We start from the raw sequence: 23,422 nt of genomic DNA, 5'->3' as shown, positions 1-23,422 counted from the left end.
AAAGAGAAGGGCCTCTCCCTGTTCTGATTCCAGAGGCAGGATGAGCCCCACAGAAGTTCTCATTCTCGAGAATGCTTTGCACCCCTTCCACCCTTCAAGCCACATTATTTACTGGCCCTGAGGCACAATGAGATTGTACACACAATCCATGTTCAGCCCAGCAGCCCAGGCTTGCCTCCATGGGGGGCAAGGGGGTTACGGTCTAATCTGACCCTTACATGCCTGACAGGTACACAGGGCAGCTTGTGGGACCAAATTCCTTCCTGCAAAGGCATCTGTGCTCTACTCCCTCCTTATCCCCTAAGTAAAATGGTGGTCCATTCAGAACGTGACGTGTTTGACTTGTCCCAACCAGAGATGGCCTCCACCATGTTTTTAAAAAGTCTGAATTAGTTGCCAATATTTAAAAATTGTGGATTTTACTCTCAAATCTCTAGCTTTACTTCAACAAGGGGCCCGGTTCCCACAAGGCAGGGATGGCTGGAGCCGAAGAGCAATTGTTTGAGATGGCGCGTGTCCTCTTGAATTTCAATTCCAATCAGTGAAATGGGTCCCGATGCTGCCTGGGACGTCACTGACCGCTGTGTTTGTGCCACCTCCTCTTGCGCTGGGTCAGCTTCCTTTCTCGATGCTGTCTGCCTGGCCTCGCTGGGCATCTGAGTTTGCAACTGCCCTCATGTACTGCCCTGTGCCTACCAGGCCCAGGTGTCCTCATTTCTGGTCACATAGCCAGCACGCCCACGCCCCCTCCACAGCCCTCACCTTGTGATGTCTTCTGTCAGCTGGGCAGGGTCAGGGGGGTAGAACTTGACTGTGAAGGCAAAATTCCAAGGGCTGCCTGAGAGGAGTAAATAGGGGGACAATCAGAGAGGCTCTATCACCCCAGTGGGTGGCCCGGATGCACCATCCCATGGGCAATTCCTCAGGGTTTTCTCGTATCTATAATTCCAGGACAATCCAGTCAGGAAGCCTGAAATATTATTCCCACTTGAAAGATGAGTAGACTGAGGCCCAGGTTGAAAGACTTGTGACATAGCAGCGGGAAGGAAGGTGGAAAGAAAGAAATTCAGTGGTGCATGCCAGCCCTACTGGTCATCACAAACATCACTTCAGTAAACCTTGCAACAACCCTATGAGTAAGTCTGATGATCATCCCCATTTTGCAAATGAGGACACTGAGGCCCAGGCCGTAAAGTGGCCAGACCAAGATCACTGAGCTAGGAAGCAGCAATGCTGGGGTTCAGACCCCAGCCTCCTGGCTCCAGAGCTCGTGCTCCCTCCTCCACACCAAAGTCTAGCCACGGGATGTTCGTGGGAAGAAAACAAGTCACATTAAGTGGGTTCCCTGGGGTGCCTGGGTGACTCAGTCAGTTGAGTGTCTAGCTCTTGGTTTCAGCTCAGGTCATGATCTCGAAGCCCTGGGATTGAGCCCCACGTCAGGCTCCATACTCAGTGGGGAATCTGCTTGAGATTCTCTCTCTCTCCTTCTCTCTCTGCCTCTCCCCCCTCTAAAATAAACAAATAAATCTTAAAATAAATAAATGAATAAATAAATGGGTTCCCTAACTTTGGACTTCTCGGAGCCCCCACCGTGCCATTGCAAACTGCACCCCTCTAAACGGGACATGCAAATATTTCGGGGTTTCCCAAGCTTATTTGGCCTGCTGTGTCCATTTCTCATGGGGCATCCTGCCAGATTATGGTTCCTAGGAACACCCTCGGTAAGACTCTGCCCTATGTGGGGTCGACTCCATCTCGGATGGCAGAATGGGGTTATGAGCAAGACCTAAAAGGCAAATGTAATGAGTGGAAAGTAGCAAAGGGCGTTTCACAGGGATAAATGTTAACCTCACCCTGAGATACAAACAATCAAGGGTACACATGTAGGTACAGAGAGAAATTAAGGCTGCGGCTTTAGCTGGAAACAAGCTCTGCAGGCCAAGAGAAGGGATGACCACATGAGAGAGAGGAGGCCTTGGGGAAAGGCTGCAATCTAGAACAATGGGCAGACCACCCCTGGGGCTCTGCAAGGCCCAGCCTGGGCAGGACCATGGTCACGAAGGGCTGGAGGCCACGCGGTCACTACTGTTCTTGTCCCTCTGGTCATCACCACCTTCCCCATACAGCTGAAGCAGCTCCAGCACTTACGAGGTGCTGGTTACTTCACTTGCTAGGGACTTTACGTGCACCTGGAGGAGTCTGATCTTCATGATGATCCTGAGGTAAACCTTTCCTTTTACAGATGAAGATTCTGAGGGGGTAAGTCACCCTCCTGGGATCGCTGAGCTAGTCAGCGGTGGAGAATGGGGATGTAACCTCTAGTCATCTGACCCCAGAACCTGGGCTCCTGACCACAGCTGACTGAAAAGCAGCCTCAAGGAGAACAATCCTTGTCTCAGGAATAATAGTAGTAGCAGTAGTAATAATAACAACAGATAATATGTACCGGGCGCTGCTATGTGCAGGCATCATTCTAGGTGCTGTACACCGAATAGCTCATTTACCCTGCACAACAACCCTAGAGGTAAGTAGTCTTGGAGTCAGGATTCAAATCCAGGCAGTGTGGCTCCCGTGTCTGTCTTTCAACCATCACACCAGACTACCTCAGGAAAGCACCTACCATGTGCCAGGTGCTGTCCATACATAACCGGCACCCTCGCCTTGTGAATCACTAATCTACTTGCCAACGAGCAGCAGGAGCCCAGAGAGGTGTCCCCAGTGCCCTCGGTGATGGGCACTGAGATTTGGGAGAAAACAGACCCAGCTCTGAAGCCCAGGACACAGGGTGGCGCCTCCTTCAGGAGGCTGAGGGGCTGTCACAAAGAAAGGAGCAAACAATGGTGCGGTGGCCGGCTGGCTCAGTCAGTGAAACATGCGACTCTAGATCTCGGGGCTGTGGGTTTAAGCCCCATGCTGGGTGTAGAAATTACTTAAAAATAAAATCTTAAAAAAAAAATTGTTCCACAGGGGCCCCAGAAGGCAGAACAAAGATGAATGTGTGGAAGTCCCAGGGGTAGGGACGGAGACTCTGGCTCTGCTGAAGGGGGCAGGCCTGCTCCTCCATGAGTGGAGGTGGCCACAAGCCACAACCATTCCCCACGCCCGGGCTGTGCTGGCCGGGGCCGCAGAGATGGGGGACCAACTCCCTGCTCTGGGGAAAGATGCTGAGCTCCAAGGATTCTGCTGTCTGCTTCTCCTTCCCAAGCTCCCAGTCCTCCTCAAACTGCACACTCGGTTGCCTGTATGTGTTCCAATTCTTTCAGGCATGAGAGGCAGGCCTCCCAGCTGGGCTGGGACTCCTAGGGACAGCCTGAAGCCCAGGTCTAGGACCCTGTCAGGCCCAGAGGAGTGGGCTCTGTGTGCCTGCCTCTTTGTCTTCAACTGACAGGAGCCTCCAGGAAGAATCCCTCCAGCCTCTCCCGGAGAGTCAGCTAGCATCCCTGGGCCCAGCTGCTTGTTGTCATGGCAACAGGCTCTGCTTTCCAGCCCCAGGGACCAGGGAGTCCAAGCACAGCCAAGGGGGAGGGGCTCCCAGTGGAGGCATGTCTGCTTCTAGGCTCCAGGTCTCCACCCACTATATGCCCCCTGGCTCAGGCCACCTACCTCCCCCCTTCTGCCATTAGAAGGCTGCTCCACCCCTCGCAATATGCCTTTCCTCTCTGGGCCAGAAAGAACAGGTTGTCTCTTCACTCCAGGCCTTGAAAAGAGAGCAGGATGGTGTTGGGAGGCCAGGGCTAAAGATCTGGCTTGGCCAATAGTTCACTCTGTGACTTTAGGTAAGCAACCGCCTCTCTCTGGGCCTACAGTCACCCCATCGTTAAACAGAGAAGATGACCCAGACCAGCACAGGCCTTGCTTTTCCCTAACGTGTTAACTCCTATCTGTGGGCAGTGGTCTGCAGTGCTGTGCGGATGAGGATTCCGAGCTGAGTCAAGGGTCACCCATCACAGAAGTCTACACCCGCTGGACAGGAAGGAGGCTGTCTGCAGGCCATCAATATGTCCCCTTGTCCTAGATGATTCTGCAGGTCCCTTCTAGAGCTGCCATCCTGAATGCATCTATGATTCCTCTGCTAACCTGCTATGTGACTCTAGATGGTCACTTCTCTTGTTCCTACTTTCGGTTTTCATCTAGAAGGCAATGCCCTGCCTTCCCCCAGATCTGCTGTGCAGAGCAAATGAACTCGTGGGCCCGAATGCACTTCCCCAAGGAAGAGGGAAGAGCGCACCTGGGGCTCCTGCAGCCCGGAGCCCCGCCCTCCCTTCCACAGCATTCCCAACCACAACAGGCCACTCACTCCGGATCTGCTTCTTGATTTCCTTGGAGGGATCCAGCCAGTTCTGAAACAGAAGACAGGGTTCTTTAGAGGGAAGATGGAGGAGAGGGCCAGATAGAGCTACGAGACAGAGAGATCCTGAAATAGCCTGTCAATAGCCCCTGGCAGGGAACACCCTTCTCAGGCTGAGCTGTCCGGGCCCTTGGGAGCTGGGAGAGGAGGGACCAAGGCCAAGATTCCCCACAGGGTTTGGGCCCCTGGGTCTGGCGCTGGCACCGCCCTGAGGCAGCGGGATGGGCAGCTGCAGTGGGACCAGTGGGAAGGAGGAAACCCAGACAGGGGCCTCCCGAGGGGTGGAAAAGAGGCGCTGGAGTAAGTATCTCAGTTCCCCCAGGAAGCCAGGCTGTGGCTCTCCAGACACCCATCTGGGGGGTGACTGGCAGGTCGCCAAGAAAGGTCTAGGTGGGAGGGGTAGAGACAGAGAACTGAGACAGATAGGGCTGGCTGAACCTTGGCTATGTGCAAACAGAAGGTGCCTAATGAGGATCTGAGTACCGACAGAAGGCGCAGGATGCAGTCAGGACTAGGAGGGCCTAAGACAAGAGGTCTCCCCGACAGCAGGCCTCCCCTGCCAACCCCTGCCCCCCAGCACAGATACCTTCTGACTGTCGGCGTCACAGAAGGTCAGGCCGAAGTAGTCCTTCTCCAGGAGGTTGAGGTGCTCACAGACCAGGTCAAACAGCACCTGGCCCCGGCCGTGTTTCTGAAGAGGGGAGCAGAGCGGCTGTAAGGCTGGGACACACCTCGGGGGGGGCTCCACTGGGAACACCTGAAACCCCCCAAGAGTCTCCCGGCATCTAAAGAGGATCTCAGCCCTCCTGCCACCCACCTCGCCCTGCTCTCAGAGCCCTACCAGATCCTAGGTGACACTAATGCCCAGCTCCCCAGCTGCCTTCTGCCAAGTCCTCCTGGGGTCCTCCTAGACCTTAAACCTACTTTGGGGAGGAGGGGTTGGGGGGGTGACCGATTCCCCTTCCTTCACAGAGATTAAGAGAAGGAGGTTAACTTTGACCCAAGGAGCAGAAAACCAAAAGTCTAAGCTCGGGTGTAAGAGGGAGAGAAAAGCCACCTGAAAGATGAGGGACGTGGGCAGGGTACAAGGGAAGGGCTCAGGACTCAGTCACAGTGTGACTCTCCTTCCCTGGCCCTCCCCTTACACGAAGTCTGAGTGAAATCCAGGGCAGCCCAGCCCAGAGTGCCACCTCCTATCTGGGCAGCAAGTAAAGTTTTTACTTGCTGGGGCCTAGATCAGCCTCAGCTGGAAGCAACACTATTAGAGCCACCTTTTCCCACCACTCCCAGACAACCAGGCTCAGTACCTCTCTGAACTACCAAGTGGGTCTGAGGATTCGGAAGGACAAAGCCCAGAACCTGGCTGGGTACTCCAAACCCACAGGTGTGAAAATGAGCACCAATAAAGGGACCACAGGCTGGGGGAACATGAAGCAGTCACTGTCCAAAGAGGGTGGGACTCCAGAGAGAGGGTGAGGTTCCTGCAAGGTCTGGGCTCGGTCACCAGGGACTGGGAACAGGCCTAACTGTGGAGAGCAGCTTTGGGAAGCCAAGGGATTCCTGAGGCTGGAAGAGTCCTTCAGAGAGAATGGACCTGGCCTCAGCCAAACCCTCTACGCTCTCCTGGGGCAAGCTGCAACAGCATCTTGGGGCTGGTGTGGGTAGGAGAGAACAGATATCCCTTCCTTTTGCCTAGGAGTAGGCAAGATGTCCACCTTGAAATCCTTCTATAGAAGAAAGACATTAAAAAAACAAAAACAAAACCCAACCCAACTCTGCAGAGAAGAGGGGCCCAACCTGCCAGGGCCCAGAAATAAGTCATATCCCTTAAGACTGGGGTGGGGGGGGCGGGGGCACCAGGGAGAGAGAGAGGTGGTTCCTGTAACTCTTAGGGAAGGCCACCCTCTGGACCCTTCCATACACATGGAGAGGGCCAGGAATGGTGCCCAGACCAGGGCGGCCCCTCTAAGGGGATGAGTGAGAGCTCAGAATTAGGGCGGGAGTCCTAGCCTATATAGGAAAGGGAGATAGCAAATGTGGGGCCGGAAGGGCTGACCCCAGACAGGAGGTGTCTGCCCCTGCTCCCCACAGTGGGACAGGATCATGTCATGGGATTTCTATGTGGCCCAGGTGACAGAGTCCTTCCAATGGGCTGCCTCTCTATGCCTGGGGGGGACACCCATACCATGAAACCTTCAAGTGACCAGTTTGTCCTGTTGACCTGGACAGGGGCATTCACAAGGGAAGACCCCTCTCTCCGCCCAATAAAAACATAAAAACAATTCTAGTTGAAACACCAGCGTCTGCTAGGTGAGACTGAAGAGCCCAGTCCATAAGGCCTACCAGGCTAGAGATCAGCCCTGAGACGGTGACTCCTTGCCAAGGTACAGCCCCCCCTGAGAAACCTTTTCCTGGTGCCAACCCTGCGCCTCGTCTAATTCCATTTGCAATCGTAACAGCCCTCTCCAGGCCTCAGTGCCACCATCTGTACAAAGGAGGGCCAGCCAGGTCATCTCTCCAGGATGCCGCAGTCGGTCCAGGCCTCCATGAAGAATGGACGCTCTCTGGCTTGGCCCAGGCTGAGCGCACAGAGAAGCCTGCCCTGGCTCTGGGGCCAGTCGGCTGGGGACCGGGCCTGTGGTGGGGGGTGCTCCCTACCTCCACCTCACACTCGTACTCAGAGGCATCGAGCAGAGTGACTCGGCAGATGGCACTCTTGTACTTCTTGGCAATCTTCTGGGGTGATTTCTGGGCTCTGCTGGGCGTGGTCCTCTCTGACAGGCCATCAGCCTCCCCATACCCCTTCTCCTCCATGTCTAGGCTCTGTAGGTCCAACAGGGGGAAAAGTCTTGTCAGTGAACTTGAGACCACAGCCTTTCATCCAAATGAAGACCCAGTAAGGATGCAGCAGCTGGGGCTAAGATGGTCTCCAAAATGAGAGCCACGGCCCTCCACGACCCCCAGGGTGACCAGCGTCTATGGTTGGTATATACAGGAGGAGAACCAGAGCTTCTGTGTGCAACCGGGTGGGCTCATGGAAGGGGTCACTTCTTCAGGGGGACAGTCTCGGCAGGTAGGAAGCATCCAGAGCTGCCCTAGCCCCCCAAAGTAGCGTGTGAGTTCTCAGAGCATCCATCTGGCCTCCCCCTTACCTGTCTGTCACTGGTCTAGCATGAAGCGGCGAGCTGGTGGACTGATCTAATGGAGGGAAGGGAGGTCAGAGCCCTGCCAGCTAGTCCTAACTGCCACCAGTGCCCTTAACGACCTTGGCCAAGTCCCCGCCCTCTCGGCCTGTCCTGAAGGAAGGGAGGTGTGAATTGGACATCTAGATGATTCAGCAAGTCCCTTGTCCCTAATTTAGGGTGATGCATTTTGCTCTGGGGTCATACTAGGTTTGCCAGGCTAGAATGGGCAGGTTCGGGGGATAGGAAAATAAGGTTGAAAGAACCAGGTTTGGGGAATCAGATCTAGATTTTATTTCCATCTGTCACTGGATAGCAATGTGACTTTGGGTAACTCACTTCATCTGCTGAGCCGCTGTTTCCCCAAGTGTAAAATGGGGAAATTAATATCACTCTCGTAGAGGCGCCTGGCTGGCTCAGTCAGCAGAGCATGTGACTCTTGATCTCAGGGTCGTGAGTTCAAGCCCCACGCTGGGCATAGCGCTAACTTAATTAAAACTCTCCGTAGGTTTGGGAGAATTAAATACAAAAGTGACCACAATGCCCCCAGCACAGAGCTCGGCACGTGATGAGTCAGTAATAAATCTCAGTTTCCGGCTTCTGTCCCCGCTAAGAACTGGCCCTGGATGACTGGGCAGGGAGAGGGATGCCCATGCTCTCAGGCACACACCTGTCCAGCAGGCCGAGTGTCCTGCTGGGGCAGGTGCTTCTCATTGGAGTTGGCCTCCAGGTGGCCGCCGTGGCCTGCAGGGGTCACAGGGGTGGTCGCAGCGGCGGCGGCCTCGGGCTGCTGTGGGGCCTCCTCCTGAGCCTTCTTCACCTCAGAATCGGGGCCGGTCTCTGTTGTCATGGTGACCAGCACGCCTGCATTAGCATGAAGGAGAGCACATGACGGGAAAGGGGCAGCGATGATATGACAGGACAGAGCAAAGGGGACAGGAGCCACACGTGGAGAGAGACAGATGGACACAAATGGACAAAGAGCCACGGAGAGAGGAAAGGGGGAGGGGGGGAGGGAGGGAGGGACAGAGGAAGTGGGGGCGGGGAGAGAGCAGAAGTCAGGGGTTACTGGCGGCAGCCGAAGTCACAGACCCCCTCCCACTCTTGCGACCATAGAACTCTTCAGGGACTCCTCCAGTCTCTCACCCAGGTCTGGAATGGGGACCCTCCTCGGAACAATGAGAATCTCCCCAGGGAGCCCCACTCTGCACAAAGGAGCACAAAGGACAGTCAGTGGCCCCCTCAGGGCAGGCCCTCCGCTGGGCTGTCTCTCCAACCCCAGCACCAGGCACACAGTAGCCGCTCAATAAACTCTAGATAAACTGAACTCAACCAAAAGAGCCCTGGGCTCCGGGCCCTTCCAGCACTGACTCTGAGCAAGGCTCTTCATGCCCTAAGCCTGAACCGCTATCTTCACAGGGATGTTGACAGAATGGATCTACAGGGATAAGACAGGAGAGCACTGTTAAAAACACGCAGAGCCCTGATGATATAAGCCAGGAGACCTGGACGCGGGCCCCGGGTCTGCCACCACACAAGGCAGTCACTTCCCCACACTGGGACTCACCCAAAAAGCATGGGACTTAGAGAAATTATCTCTGGGACAGGCTACTCTTATCCTTTTCCCCTTGGAGCAGGAAATGAGATTTCAGAGAATCAGGGACCTACTGCCCAGCCATTCTGTTGGCATAGGCAAAATGCAAGGAGAGGAAAGGAGGAAGAATGGCATGGCTCCATTTTTATATTTAAAAAAAACAAAACAAAACCTCAGCAATACCTCTTTGTGTTCATACATGTGTAGTGAAAGATCTGAAAGGATACCGACCAAACTGCTAAGACAGCTTCATAACTGAAAAATGGATAGAGGAAAAAGAGGGAGGTCCATGGGGTGGGCGAAGAAACGGAACTTCATTTTTTACTTTATATGCTTTGGAATTACTTCTATTACTTTAAATACACACAACTCACAAATTGGGTTTTTTTTAAAGGGGGGGGCAAAAGCACCTATTCCTGACCCCAGTCAGAGTGGATCCAAATAAATAAGTAAGTAAGTAAGTAAGTAAGTAAGTTTGGAGCTAAAACCCGAGGAACAGGGAAATGGGCAGGAACCCCCACCCGAGCCCAGAGCCTCCCTCTAAATCCATTATATTAAATGAGAAAGATCCAGGCTAGACCTGGCAGGCCCCTTCCCAACCCCATTCACCACGGGAGGCCTCCAATGAGCAAACAGACAGACGGACACTAGCTCCACCTTGTGCTACACACATGCTCCAAGCCCTTACCCCCCCACTCCCTTGGTCTCCTTCAGTTTCTCTCCCAGCATTCCAGGCGGCACCAGGCCAGCCCCAAGTGAAGGGCACTGGCCAGCAAGCCAAGGACCCTGAGTGCCCCATCAGGCCACACAAGAACTGCAGGGCCCTGAACAGGTCACACTTTGTAAGCCAGGGCTCGAGGCACAAATGAAAGGGTTTCTTGTCACTGATGCTGCTATTAAGAAGTAAGACGAGGAAGAAGAGAAGGCCTTGGTCACACGGCCTCACCCCCAGAAATGCTTTCCACTCATGTCATTACCTCGGACTTTATGGTTTGACTTAAAGCCATAGCTAAATAAAGGCTCTCTGTCACTTACGTGACCCCAGATGCCAACTCTGGGCCAGGACACAAAGCACCAAGCACCAGAAGCAGCTCCAGGGGAGCTCTCGATCTCGTAGTATCCAAGGGAGACCTGTCTGCCTGGGTCTGCATCTCTTCAAGGCCTGCACCTGAGGACATCAGCCATTATACTAGAGAAGTTCTATAAGAAGAACCCTTAAAATGAATGCCCACTTAATTTCGCTTTAAAAAAATAAAAAATGATCCACAGACTAATCTGTGGGTGTTCTGCTTCCCACTGCACTTTGCTGCCTCAAGCAAACTTGAACAGAACCAACTGGAAGGAGAAAGCACTCAGGTCCAGCCTGGAAGCCAAAGAGGTGGCCCAAGCCAAGGAACCCCACAGCCAGGGCCCGGTGACAGAAATGATGGCTCATCCTTTCTAGAGCATTAAAAAAGATGCCATAAAAGAAATACCTGAACGAAAAGCTCCACACACAACAGCTTGTACAGACTGACCCTACTTTGATTAACACATACGCACGGATACAGAATATTCAACAAAGTATTAATCATAGTCGTTTCTAGGTGGCATGAGTACAGGTTGTTTTTTCTTCTGTTTAACTGTAGTTCCCAATTTTTCTACTATACTTGGAGATTTCTTGATTTAAAAAAATGAGAGGTTAAAAAATAAAATCTTCCAATGCACAGGGCTTGGTGTGACAGGATGAGGAGATAAAAGTCTGATTAAATTTAAAATGTTTATGAATTTATTTTTCTAAAAGATTTATTTATTCACTGACAGAGAGCAAGCGCATGCTAGAGCGAGCACAGGGGGAGGGGCAGAGAGAGAGGGAGAATCTCTAGCAGACTCACTGCCAAGCTCAGAGCCTGACATGGGGCTCAATCTCATGACCCTGAGATCATGACCTGAGCCAAAATCAAGAACTGCATGCCTAATTGACTGGGCCACCCAGGCACCCCAAAAAATTTTTATGAATTTAAAAGAAAAATAACATCATCATCATTATTATTATTATTTTAAACCTATGATGAGATCCTTCTTGATTTCACAAGTCCAGGGATAACAGTATGGTTTTCTCTCTAGGCCACCGAAAGCAAGCCAAGAACCTGGCCTTGGGTTCTGCCAGAGCCAGTCACGTGGGCACAGTTCTGCCCAGACCCAGGTCAGCGAAGACTGAGGGAGCCCTCTGGGCAGCCTGGCCAGATGGGCGCTGCAGGGGCCCCAGGGGAAACACATGCTGGTTCCTTGGAGCTCACTGCAACATGGGAGGATAATGCTCACCCAGAAAATGGTTAAACACCCAGGCAGGATGTGATTTAGATATGCTGGTGTATGTTTTAGCCTCTAGAAGGTTCTGGAGAGTTGGTGATCAGAGTACGACCTAGAGTACCCAAAGAAGGGCTTATAGGGTGGGGAGTTCGGGGGGGGATGGAGTCACTGAGTCACCCTGCCAGACGGGAACAAGTAGGCCCGTGCAGAGGACGGACAGGAGGCCCTGACATCCTGATACCTCAGAACAAGAAGCCTATAAAGATGAGCTCCAAAGAGCCTGGCAGGTGGAACAGGTTGGAGAGGGGGAGAAGTGAGTGAACTGGGGGTGGAGCAGACTGCCTTGCAAGAGTCACAAGTGTTACTCTGCTAGAAAGGGCAAGACTCCCATCATGCAGTGCTGCTGGGGGCCAGGCCCACGGTCAGGGACTAGACACACTGGCTTCTCATAGACTCCTCACAGGGGCACCAGGGCAGGGTGGGGGGCAGACCTAGGTCGGTCAGACCCAGACCCAAAGCCGAGTGCCACCAGTGGCTCACTCTGTGACCATGGGCAAGTGACTTCAATGCTCTGAGCCTCACCTCATCTATAAAATGGAGATACTCCCCTACTCCTTCTGAGGGTGGTGGTAGAGAGTCAGGAAAATAACCTAGAGGGAGCACTTAACATGGTATGTACCCAATAAAACAGCACTGAGAGGGTCTATAATTACAAACAGTACCGAGGAGCTGCAGCGGGGAGTGGTCTGAGAACCAGGAGTTGAGAAGCACCAGCCCAGAACGGATGGAGGAGATGTGCCAAGAGCCAGAGCCCAGCAAGGCCAGACTGATGGCATGACCATATGAAAACCCAACGCACAGGATTCGAAGAGAGAAAGGTCAGCTGGAGAAGTGAATGCTGACGGTGCCCACACCAGCGCTGTCAGCCCTGTCTGGCTGAGACCAGTCCAGAAGGCTGTCGGCATCTGATGCTCCTGAGCACGGCAAGCACCACCTGGCTCCCCTGGCTCCCCACTCCAGGGGCACCATGGCTATCCATCTGGGCGGCCTGCTGCAAGAGAATGTCCTAACCCGGGCGAAGCAATATCCACTTGGCCTGACGTTGCACCAACTCATTAAACATGAATCAGCTGGTTTATACATCAGGCCCTACAGCCAGGGTTAGCATGAATCAGCATCTCTGAATCCTGTACCTTAGCTTTGTTCTTTTTCTCCATCCCCACAGCCACTGCCCAGGTCCCAGCCACTATCAAGCCATGCCCACATGGCTGCCCGGCCTCCTTCGTGGATTCTCTGTGGCCGCCTGGGCCTCCTAGGGTTTATTCTCTTCAGAACTGCCACATGGATCTTTCCAAAACTCCAATTGGACGCCACATGGATCTTTCCAAAATTCCAACTGGATGCTCTATTTTTTGTAATTCAAGTATAGTTGACACACAATGCTACATTAGTTTCCGTTACACAACATAGTGAATGGACAAGTCCACACCTCACTATGTGCACCACCAGTGTAGCGACCATTGGTCACCATACAACACTATTCCAGTACCATCGACTACATTCCCTATGCTGTCCATTTTCTTGGATGCCCTCCTTAAAACCTCCAATGACTTACCATCAAAATAAAACAAAAACTCCTTACCAAAGTTAAAGGTCCCTGCTTAGGGCCTCGGCATCAGCTCCCACCATCACTGTGAGCCTGACTAGCTTTCTATCTGCTCCTCCACCACATCAGGCCTACCCCTGCCATGGGACTTTGCCCTAATGGTTCCTCCGTGTGGACAGTGGGCTTGTCCCCTCTCTCACCCTTCAGACCTTAATCCATGTACCCCTTGACCCCCCTGTCTAAAGTGGGTCTTTCTTCTGGGGCGCCTGGGTGGCTCAGTCAGTTGAGCGTCCAACTCTTGATTTTGGCTCAGGTCATTAGACTGAGCCCTGCGTTGGGCTCCAAGCTCAGCACAGAGTCGGCTTGAGATTCTCTCTCCCTTCTCCCTCTGCCCCTCCCCCTGCTCATGTGCTCTAAATTAATAAATAAACGAAATCTTTCAAAAAAATAAAAATAAATAAAATGGGTCTTTCACCTTAATTTCTTTTGGTGACAGCATGCTGGGTTTTGGGTTTGGTTTGGTTTGGTTTTTGCCATTTTAACCATTTTTAAGTGTAATTATTCCATGATGTTAATTACATTCACAACCTTGCACAACAAGAGCCACTGTCTATTTCCAAAATTTTTCATTACCCCAAACGGAAATTCTGTACCCATTATGCAACCATGCTGCGTTTTTTTTCATAGTAACTATCACAAGTGAAACATTTCTTTTTACTTATGTCTATCCCTCTGAAACAGAAATTCCATGGACCAAATGTTATCCGTCTCATTTGCCATTATCCCCAGGACTTAGTGCAATTCTTGATAAATACCAACAAAGCTAACACTCGTAGAGTCTGCTATTTGCCCAGCACTGGTCTAAGCACTTTAGGCTAATTAACTCACTTAACTTTCACAATAACCTAGAATAGGTACTTCTATTATGTCTATTTTGTAAAAAAAGGAATTGGAGCACTGAGAAGTTAAGGAACTTGCCTGAGATCATACACTAGTACGTGACAGTGCCAGAATTCAAACCCAGGGGGTCTGGTGTCAGGATGGGTAGATGGACAAATGGACAAACACATGTATGACGGGTGGATGAAACACCAACAAGACAAGTTTTAAGTCCACTCAGCTGGGGACAGAGACCTGGGCTGCATTCACCTTGGGAGCCCTTCTGGCTACCAGCCAACCAGTGTGTCCTGATGACATATCAGACCTTAAGCACCTGACTTTTCCATCCAAACTCCTGATATTATCGCCCTTATTTTACTGATGAGACACACAAGCCAAAAGAGACATGCTGTATGCCCAAGGTCATAAGGCTGTGCTAAGTGTCTCTGACTCCAAAGTCCATCCCACTACAGGGCATTTCAGCAACCTGGGAAGGCCGGGGGGTGGGGGTGGGGGGTTGTATTAATTTGTCCAAGGGGTGAGGCTGGCTAAGGAAAAATTTCCCAAGAGTGAGAGGCAAATACACTAGGAAGAACTGAATTCAGAATGGGGACTACCGTGGGGCAGTTGGATGGCTCAGTCAGGCGTCTGACTCTGGATTTCAGCTCAGGTTAGGATCTCAGGGTTGTGAGGTTAAGTCCCAGGTCAGGCTAAATAATCAGGACCACCGTGTCTTGCTTCAGTTCTGTCACCTACTATCTGATGGGCCTTGGGCAAGTCACTTCCCCCTTCTGAGCATCGGCTTCCTCATCTGCCAAACAGGGATGAGAGCGCCTATCCTACCAACTCAGAGCAGGGCATTACAGAGAATGAAAGAACTCTGAGACACAAAAGTTGAAGTCATATATTTTAGGGAGACGCTTGTGTATACCAGAAACATGTCTTCGCAAGCATATGAACAGCGGTGAGACAACATGGGGGCACATACAGCCCTGTGTGTCCACGGTCATGACAATGACTCCCTAGCCAGTAAGGCTCTCTTCTAAATCTTGCACACTGGCAACTTTTACCCAGGCATTCTTGGGAATTCTGAACCAGGGAGGAAATAATGGAAGGAAGGAACAAAGAGAGAGAGAGAAACGGACAGGGTGTGGAAGACACCGAAACACCAAGAGAATGCCAGCAGCAAGTGAGACTCTTCTGTTTTGAATGATATTTTCAATAATCACAGTTACCAGGAAAACTCTTCTTTCTTTTCGTGAAATCAGGGGGCACATCTCCCCCATCCCCTTCCAACCACGTCTCCTGGGCTGTCTCCATTCGTACCTCCAGATTCACGCCCTGTTCAAAGAAGCGGGTGGCTGACCCCTGGACTGTCCCTTGGTCTGAGCTCCCTTGCCTGCTGACTTCCGGTTGGGTTTGGCCATTGGGAGTCACCGGTTCAAGGGTGGAAGGAGAGAGAAGTTGAGAAATGTCTTTCCAATTTCCCTCTCTGTGGTTCTGGGTGGCTGAGCCCCTCTGTGTCAGCTCCTTGCACAGACCCAGCTATCACTGAGTTCTGGTAACACTATTCCCTCCCTCTGCTCATTCAGGCCAAAGGGAGGAAACAGCTTCTGTCAACTGTTATTTTGTGGGATACTCCTGTGGGTTCCCTTAATCCTGCCCACACCTTTATTAACATCTCCTCAGCGTAAGCATCTGAGTGGAATTCTGTTTTCTGCCAGAATCAGGACTGATACACTAAACAGATATATGAATTAGAGAGGGAGGGTAGGAGAAATCAGAAAAAGGCAGTATCACCTAGTGCTTAGGGACAAAAGGGGTGACAAGGAGACCGTGAACAAGTCTCTTAACCTCTCTGTGCCTCAGTGTCTTGATCTGTAAAATTCATGATCATCTTGCCTATTTCACAGGGTTACTGTGAAAATCGAACCAGATCATGCCCGTAAGGCACTTAACACATGTCAAAACCTACCGTGAGTGCTCAAGAAATATTAGATATCCTCATCGTTAGCATGGGTCTCAATGCTGAAATGTGAGCAATAGCATTCCCTCAGAGAAAGAATTACAGACTTTTCTTTCGGCTTTTTCGGAGGTTCTCCAGGTTTCATCATCTTTCTACTATGAACATGTATTACTTTTGGAATCAGAAAAGAAAAAGAGAAGAATGAAAAGAAAAAAACACAGAGAGAGCAAGCCTATTAAGACTTATTCTTCCCCTCTGGAGATGATGCTACTTCCCATCGGGATTTCCCCAGTACAGAACATTCACTTCCTGGAGCGACGATCTTGGGCCGGATGTGAATGAAATACCTGCCTGCCACGAGGGAGGTCCTTTGAGAGCCACCTCTGGGGCCAGGTGCCACCCTCCTGGCCGAGGCCCAGAAGCCCCCGACAGAGGCAGGGAACTGGGCCTGCAGTGGTTGGTACCGCTGCTCAGCTCTGTATGCGGCAATAAGGAGATGGCGATTTGTCAGAGGCTTGCAGTGCCCAGGGGCACCTCATTAAATAAAACCAAGCAATGTGAAAAGGCTGCCACCCACCAGCACTGGCTTTCTGCCCAAAGGTTTCACGTGCCGGAGCCACAGGCTGATGTGCAGTTGTGGGTTGGGGGACCACAGGACATGCCCAGAACTGCAGAGTAACGGCATCAGAAAGGAGAAATACCACCCGCTTGGACCACACGGATGACTGCAGAGGCAGCCAGAGACCTCCCCGTAGCGGAGCATCCTCTGAACCCCAGGCAGTGAGCTGGACAAGGGCCACACAGGGCAGGTGGGCTTATTCCCTAGGCCAGCTTGGCTGGCCAAGGTCACAAAGCTAGTCAGTTCAAGTGGAGCCAGAACGAGGACCCAGATCTGCTGGCTGACGGTCCCGTGCTCTTCCCCCTCAATCCTGCTACATCCCACAACCTCCAACTTGCTGTCAACCATGTAACCAAAGCTACCGTTGCCCTGGATGTAGAAATAATAACAGCAGTACCAACCCCTCCCACATGTGGGGTGCTTTACAATCTAAAGAATCCTTTTATAATCATCTCGCTTGGCCCTCACTGATCAGCAGCTGGTGAGAGGGAACGAGGAACAGCACTTATGAACACTGGCTTTGGACCAGTGTTTGGAATCCTGGCTTGAGGACCTTGGGCAAGTTACTTAACCTCACCAAGAGCCAGTTTGAGCATGTAAAATGAGAATAACACCCCCTACGCCTCAAAGCCATTTCGTGAGAAAAAAAATGAGAAAATGCATGTGACGCTCCCTCTGACGCCGTGTTGCCATACAGAGGACACTCAGTAAGTGACAACAATGGTTCTCATCAGTACGGCTGTCACCACCATACAGATGGGCTAAGTGAGGTCCAGAGAAGGCAAAGAACTTGTCCAAGGACACTCAGGGTGTACACAGCAGCATGACCCAGGCAGCAGCCTATAGCATCCAAAGAGAATTTGGAAGTTTCACAGGTCAGCTCCGTACTGGATCAGAGACAGAAGGGGTTTCCCTGGGACATCCTCACCCTGGGAGGGTGACAGAGACAGGGTCTCCTCCAAACAAGCCAGCCCCCTCAGGTCCTTGCCCCCCTCAGTTCCACTGAGAAGCTGGGACGGGGAGTAGCAGACCTGCAGACCTGCAGACCTCCCCGGGGCAACCCTCATGATCTCAATTTCTGACTCCCTCTTTCATTGCATTTTCTCTAACTGTCCAAACACTATTAGAGTTCATTGTCAGCATCATTTAGAATAGACTAAAATTGGGAACTTTAATTGTCCATCAACAGGGCCCTCAACAGGGCCCTGACCAAATTAACTAAGATTTACTCCTTGAGATTGATTTATTTATTTGAGAGAAAGAGAGAAAGCACACATGCAAGTGAGTGAGGGGAAGGGCAGAGGGAGAGCATCTCAAGCAGACTCCCTGCTGAGCACGGAGCCTGCCAATGCAGTGCTCCATCTCAGGGCCCTGAGATCATGACCTGAACCCAAACCAAGTCAGACGCTTAACCAACTGAGCCACCCAGGCACCCCAGGATTTACCCCTTTAAAAAACAAATTACAGGACTGGGGCACTTGGGTGGCTCAGTCAGTTAAGCGGCTGCCTTCAGCTCAGATCATGATCCCAGGGTCCTGGGATTGAGCTCCACATGGAGCCCCATGACTGGCTCCCTGCTCAGTGCGGAGTCTGCTTCTCCCTCTCCCTATGCCCCTCCCCCTCCACTTGTGCTCTGTCTCTCGCTTTCTCTCTCTTTCAAATAAAATCTTTAAAAACATTAAAAATAAAAATATGGAAAATATAAAGTGTTTTTAAAAGATCTGTTTTGAGGGTGCCTGGGTGGCTCAGTCGGTTAAGCATCTGCCTTCGGCTCGGGGCATGATCCTAGGGTCCTGGGATTGAGCCCCATGTCAGGCTCCCTGCTCAGTGGGGAGTCTGCTTCTCCCTCTTCCTCTACCTCTCCCCCTGACTTGTTCTCTCTCTCTCTCACTGTCAAATAAATAAAAATCTTAAAAAAAAAAAAAAAAGATCTGTTTTGATCAGTCTTACTGACCTCCCATGGAACCTGCTGTAACTCTGTTTCTGCCTGTTCTCTCCCAATCTGTTGTCTACAGTCATACCTAATTCTACACCCCTTCAATCTGAGTGCTCCTAACTTTATGGGTTTTTTTTTTCCATTTAACATTAATTGTTATCAGAAATATTTCCCCATTATTATATCATTATCATCACAGCTAATATTCATGGGTGCTTTACTATGTGCTAGTTATGGTGCTAAGAGTTTTACATGCCCGAAATCATTTAATCTTGACAACAACCCTAAAAGCAGACTCTTGGACTGGCCACATTACTGATGGGGTAAGTGAGGCTTAAAAAATCAATTTGCCAAAGCCTGGCAGCTCAGAAGGACAGAAAGTAGACTTAAGCCCTGGTCTGTGCAGGTCCCAAGCCCTGGGCTAGGAACCCCTCCACTCTACCCCCGCCTCCTTGCACAGCTACGCAGTGGTGAGTAAGCATGTGGCAGGTAGGGATGAGGAGACCAGGTCATGGGTCTTACAGCCAGGGTGACCTTGGACAAGCCAACTCCCCTCTGCTTTGTTCCTTCAATCAATTCTTTCACCAGACAAGCATTTGCAAATCATTGAGCTATATGCTAAGGACAGAACAATGAATAAAACATGAACCCTGCCCTCAAGGAGATTAGAACCTAACCTGAATCTCTCTTCGTGCACTGGGAAGAATCTTAACCCCTGTCCCAGCTCGGTCATGCAGACATGAAATGAATAAAGGATTCAAAGGAGTTTCTCAAGTGCACAGCTCCATACGCTGCAAAGAATAAGTATTTCTGTGGCTGTTCACGGCTGTATATTATTTTAACCACTGGATGTTCCAAAACGTTCTCAATCATCTTCCTATTGTTGGGCACTTAGTTCCAATTTACTGCTATTATACAGGAAGCTCTGATGGGGATGCATCCAAAGGAAATTATTCAAAAGAAAAAAAAAAAAAAGCCAGATGCACAGAAAGATGCCAGGCAACCTTCAGAACGACTGAAGGGTGACAGTCCTTCATCTTAAGCTCATGAGTCCCCAAACCAAATTTATGACCCCTGCGGCCTGCCCCACCTCCACCGGCCGAGTCCCCCACCACATGAGGACATCTTAGTGCACTGTCAACCTTCCTCCCTCCCCTGCCCTCCAAGTCCACGGGGCTGACGTTTCTCCTGCAAGGCTGCAGCCCCTCCCCTCCTTGTGGTTCTTGCAGTTGCCAAAGGGACCTTCCCAAACACTTCTGTCATGTCACAGTGCATGCATGCCCCGTGCAGACCGACCAAGGCTCCCGGAGCCTCCAGGCTCCTGTCAAGCAGAAACACCTTAGCCTGACATTTGAGAGAGACTGAAGGGAGAGAGCAGTCATGTTTCCTGAGGCCCTGGGATGTGCCAGCACTGCGCTAGGCCCTTTACGTAACTACCACCACATGTGGTCTCTACAAGACAGATGAAGAAACTGAGGCTCAGGCCAGCTAAGTGATGGGCCCAAGGGCACGTGGCTGGTATAGAGTGGAGCTGTGACTAGAGCTTAGGCCTGGTGGATTCCAGAGCCTTGCCAAAGACCCACACCCAAGCCGGCTTTCTGAGTCACCTCCCAGTGCACCCAGCCCCCTGCCCTACCTGCCCCATGTGTACCAGACCACCCACTCTTCTTCAAAGGCATCCCCACTTCCTTCCTCTCTGACCTGGGGGAGTGGGGACCCTTCCCTCACAGCCACTGAATTTCTACTTGGCCTTTGGAGCCCAGCACAAAGGCTCCTAGAAGCCTTCCCTGATCACCAAAATAGGAATCCATGTTTAGCATATGAACAGCTAGCTCTTTACCCTCCCTGCGTCCTGCCAGTGCCTCTCCAGCTAGACTGTGAGCCCCTTGAAGAGAGGGATGTCTCCTCAGAGGCAACACGGGGCCTGCAGGAGGTATACTCAGAGAATATTTTTCCAAATTGCACAAAACCGAGTAGAACCTCTGAGAAGACACCGCAGGCTGCCAGCATGGCCATCAGGAACGTGGCTCTGGCCCACAACGCCCGGATTGAAATCAGGGCTCCCCCATGACCTAGCCATGTGACCCTGAGCACCTGTCTTTCCCTCGCCTGCAAGCCTCAGTACCCTCAATCTGTAAAATGGGAAGAAGCATTCCTACCTCACCAGGTTTTGTGAAGATGGTATGGGTTGTATGGGTAAGCCCTTAGAACAGTACCTGGCATGTAGTAGGTGCTCAGTAAATGCTCGCTGTTACTATTCTTATCCCCAAGCCTCCCGCCCACACAGAAGCAGTGCCAGCCCCCTCCCACCCACCCCCTTCCACCCAGATTCTGGTCCCCTCCCTATAAGGGCCTCCTCATTCCAGTCCCAGCTGGTACCCTGCATTCCCACCCTTGTGTTTTCAGGTTATTAGGGTCCTATCAAATGCGGCAGGGGTAGGGCTGGGTAAGCAGCGGGGCTAACTAGACTGAGAGCCAATCAGTCTTTCCTGAGAGCCAGTGGGGGCAGGGAGCCCAGAGCAGCCCCACTTCCAGGGGATCTTGGCCAGGAAGCAGAAGGTCAAGGCGACCCCCTCTCTCAGGGCTCCTTGCTAGTACCCCTCTGCCCCATCCCTCTGGACCACAGGAGCACCTGGGCCACAGAACCACCTTTGTGGTCCTCTGGACCACAGGAGCACCTGGGCCACAGAACCACCTTTGTCTCACCAGACCCAACACCGACCTCTCCACCTGGACCAGCCCTGGCATACCAGTTGTGGCTCCGCTGGACACAAACCTGGTACTCCCAGACACCGCCTCAGGCATGACGCCATGCTAGAGAGGGGGACTCTGGACACAGACAGCCCCAAGGTTTCCAGCTGTGTAACCACAGGCAGGGGACACAAGCTCTCTGAGCTGCTGTTTCTCACTTGTACAACGTGACTAATACCTGACAGGGTTGCTGTGAGATAACGCAAATCACTGGCGCACAGTAAGTGCTTAATAAATGCCATCATCCTGATTGTGTAATCACTGATATTACTCCAGGTAGAGATTATTATCCCCTTTTAATAAATGGGGACACAGAAGCCCAGAGAGGCCCACAGAAAGGTCCATGTCAGAGCTAACACAGCCAGTCTAGTCAAGAGACCCTATCTACTTTCTCGGGAGGCTCAGGCCCACAACATCTCCGGGCATCCAGCATCCTCTTGGCTCCATATACTCCCAAGGTCAAGGGCTACCGGCTGCCCCTTGCCTCAGCCCTGGCCCATTATCTGCGCAGCAGCCTTACCTTTCCTCCTCACCTTTTAGGGGCACGAGCTGGGAGGCCAACGTGACACCCCCCCTAAAGGATAGCCTCAGGCTCCAGGCTATAATGCCCAGCCCCTGTCAGAGACCTATGTAGGGTACAGGCACGGCAACGGGGAAGCAGGCATTTGGGCTGCAAAAACCTCAAACCAAGGGATAGAAGATCTGGGTGCATTAGTGCTGACCCTCCCACTAAGCTGCTATGTGACCTTGGACAAGTCATTCTTCCTCTCTAGGCCTCATTCAAGCCTTCAATATTTACTAAGCGAGGACTACGGGGCCAAACATCATTCTCATGCAGGTTCTATGAAGTCTCCCTGAAGCTCACAGAGCTGAGCCCTGGGAACTGTCACATGGCCCAGAAAAGGCGTTCATAGTAACAGTGCCCCCTGCACTGATCTCCAGGACTGCCTTGAGGTACCCCTCAAGGGACCACGCTCTGCATGCCACAAAGATTGTGCATGGGGCTGTCGGGCAGGCATGACCTCAGGCTGGCCAGGAGAAGCCAGCTTCCTCCCTGCACAGAGCTGGCAGCGCCTCTCTGGGCCACAGTGGCTCAGAGAGGAGACTGGCACAGGCTGCCTCTGCCGCAGGCTCCATCTGGAAGAATGGGTGGGCAGGCGGGCACACAGCCGCCTCTATTCTCCACACCCTTGTCCAGGTCAGGCAGCACTGTCTTCCAGGAGCTTCTGAGGGCACCATTCCCGTCCCCAGCTCTCAACCTGGCCCAACTGCTGCTAATTCTGGAAGACTCCTAATGCTGGGAGGTCGGGGAGAGTTGGAGCAGCCGGGCCCCCACACGGCCCGAGAGGTCCTAAATCCAGCCCTCTTACACTCCCACCTTTGCAGAGGAGGTGATATGCAGATCCAGAAGTGAAGGTAGGATCACGTGGTAGTGCCTCTCCCCCACCGATGCATTCTCAGAAGTGGGGGGGAGGGTGAGGTGGCAAGGACCGTGGCTGGCGGCAAACAAGGAGACCAGTATCTTCAGAACTCCTTCCTAGTCCTTGTCCAGCCCCTCAACGTCCCCAGGGACCATCCTGGGGCCATAGCTCTGCCAGGCATGGCCTCAGCCCTGGTAAGTTACCCTGGTGGCTACAGTCACTTCTCCCCACCCCATGCCTGTCTCCAAGACCCTAGCTTCTGGATCCTCGGACATTCCCAAGCATGAAGATGCCAGACACAACTGGAACCCACAAGTCCTCTCCCTCTAATCAGGGGGATAGCCTCTGGCCAGAACAATAGGAAACCAGAACCCCAGAGGCCCCAGGGCTATTATCCATCCACCCAGCTTTGGGTGACTTGGAGGGCGATGCCATGCGAAGTGAGGCCAGGGTGGGAAAAGCTCTACAACCAGAGGGTGAAGGAGAGGACAGGAGCTGCCCAGCACCCCAGTCTGCAACCAAGAGACTGGCCTGCAGCATCTGAAGCTTGGACGCAGAGATCCAGGAAGCCCCTGGCCTCCACAGAGGAGGCAGGAACGGTCTCAAAGAAACAGAGTGGCCCAGCCAGGGAGCCCAGCACCCAGCAACCGCTCTTCCCAACAGTAACCAGCAGCCCACAGCCTGCCCACCTCTCTCTCCAGGCCTCGGGGAGGCTGCAGACCTGGGAGGCAGGGAGGAACAGCACGGATCTCCCCCCAACACTGGCCAGGGAGCCAACAGCTTGCAAACTCAGTTCCTCCCGGTCTCTCCCCCAGTCCTCCCCAGGGC

At 52.3% G+C, this 23,422-nt stretch overlaps 1 protein-coding gene across 20 annotated transcripts in view; it reads right to left on the bottom strand.

Moving 5' to 3' along the window:
- Window positions 1–23,422, bottom strand: part of EPB41L1 (erythrocyte membrane protein band 4.1 like 1) — a 129,710-nt gene that overhangs the window by 45,622 nt on the left and 60,666 nt on the right. For all 20 annotated transcript variants that reach the window (XM_027623628.2, XM_027623629.2, XM_027623625.2 and 17 more), the window contains 5 exons: window positions 8,201–8,394; window positions 7,007–7,171; window positions 4,935–5,039; window positions 4,298–4,340; window positions 763–838 (listed from right to left, as the gene is read on the bottom strand). In XM_027623628.2, coding sequence (XP_027479429.2) covers window positions 763–838; window positions 4,298–4,340; window positions 4,935–5,039; window positions 7,007–7,171; window positions 8,201–8,394 — 583 coding nt within the window. The remainder of the gene's footprint in view (window positions 1–762; window positions 839–4,297; window positions 4,341–4,934; window positions 5,040–7,006; window positions 7,172–8,200; window positions 8,395–23,422) is intronic.

The sequence above is a fragment of the Zalophus californianus genome, chromosome 8, assembly GCF_009762305.2.
Source record: "Zalophus californianus isolate mZalCal1 chromosome 8, mZalCal1.pri.v2, whole genome shotgun sequence".
Taxonomy (NCBI): domain Eukaryota; kingdom Metazoa; phylum Chordata; class Mammalia; order Carnivora; family Otariidae; genus Zalophus; species Zalophus californianus.
This window is presented reverse-complemented; position numbering and strand designations above follow the sequence as displayed.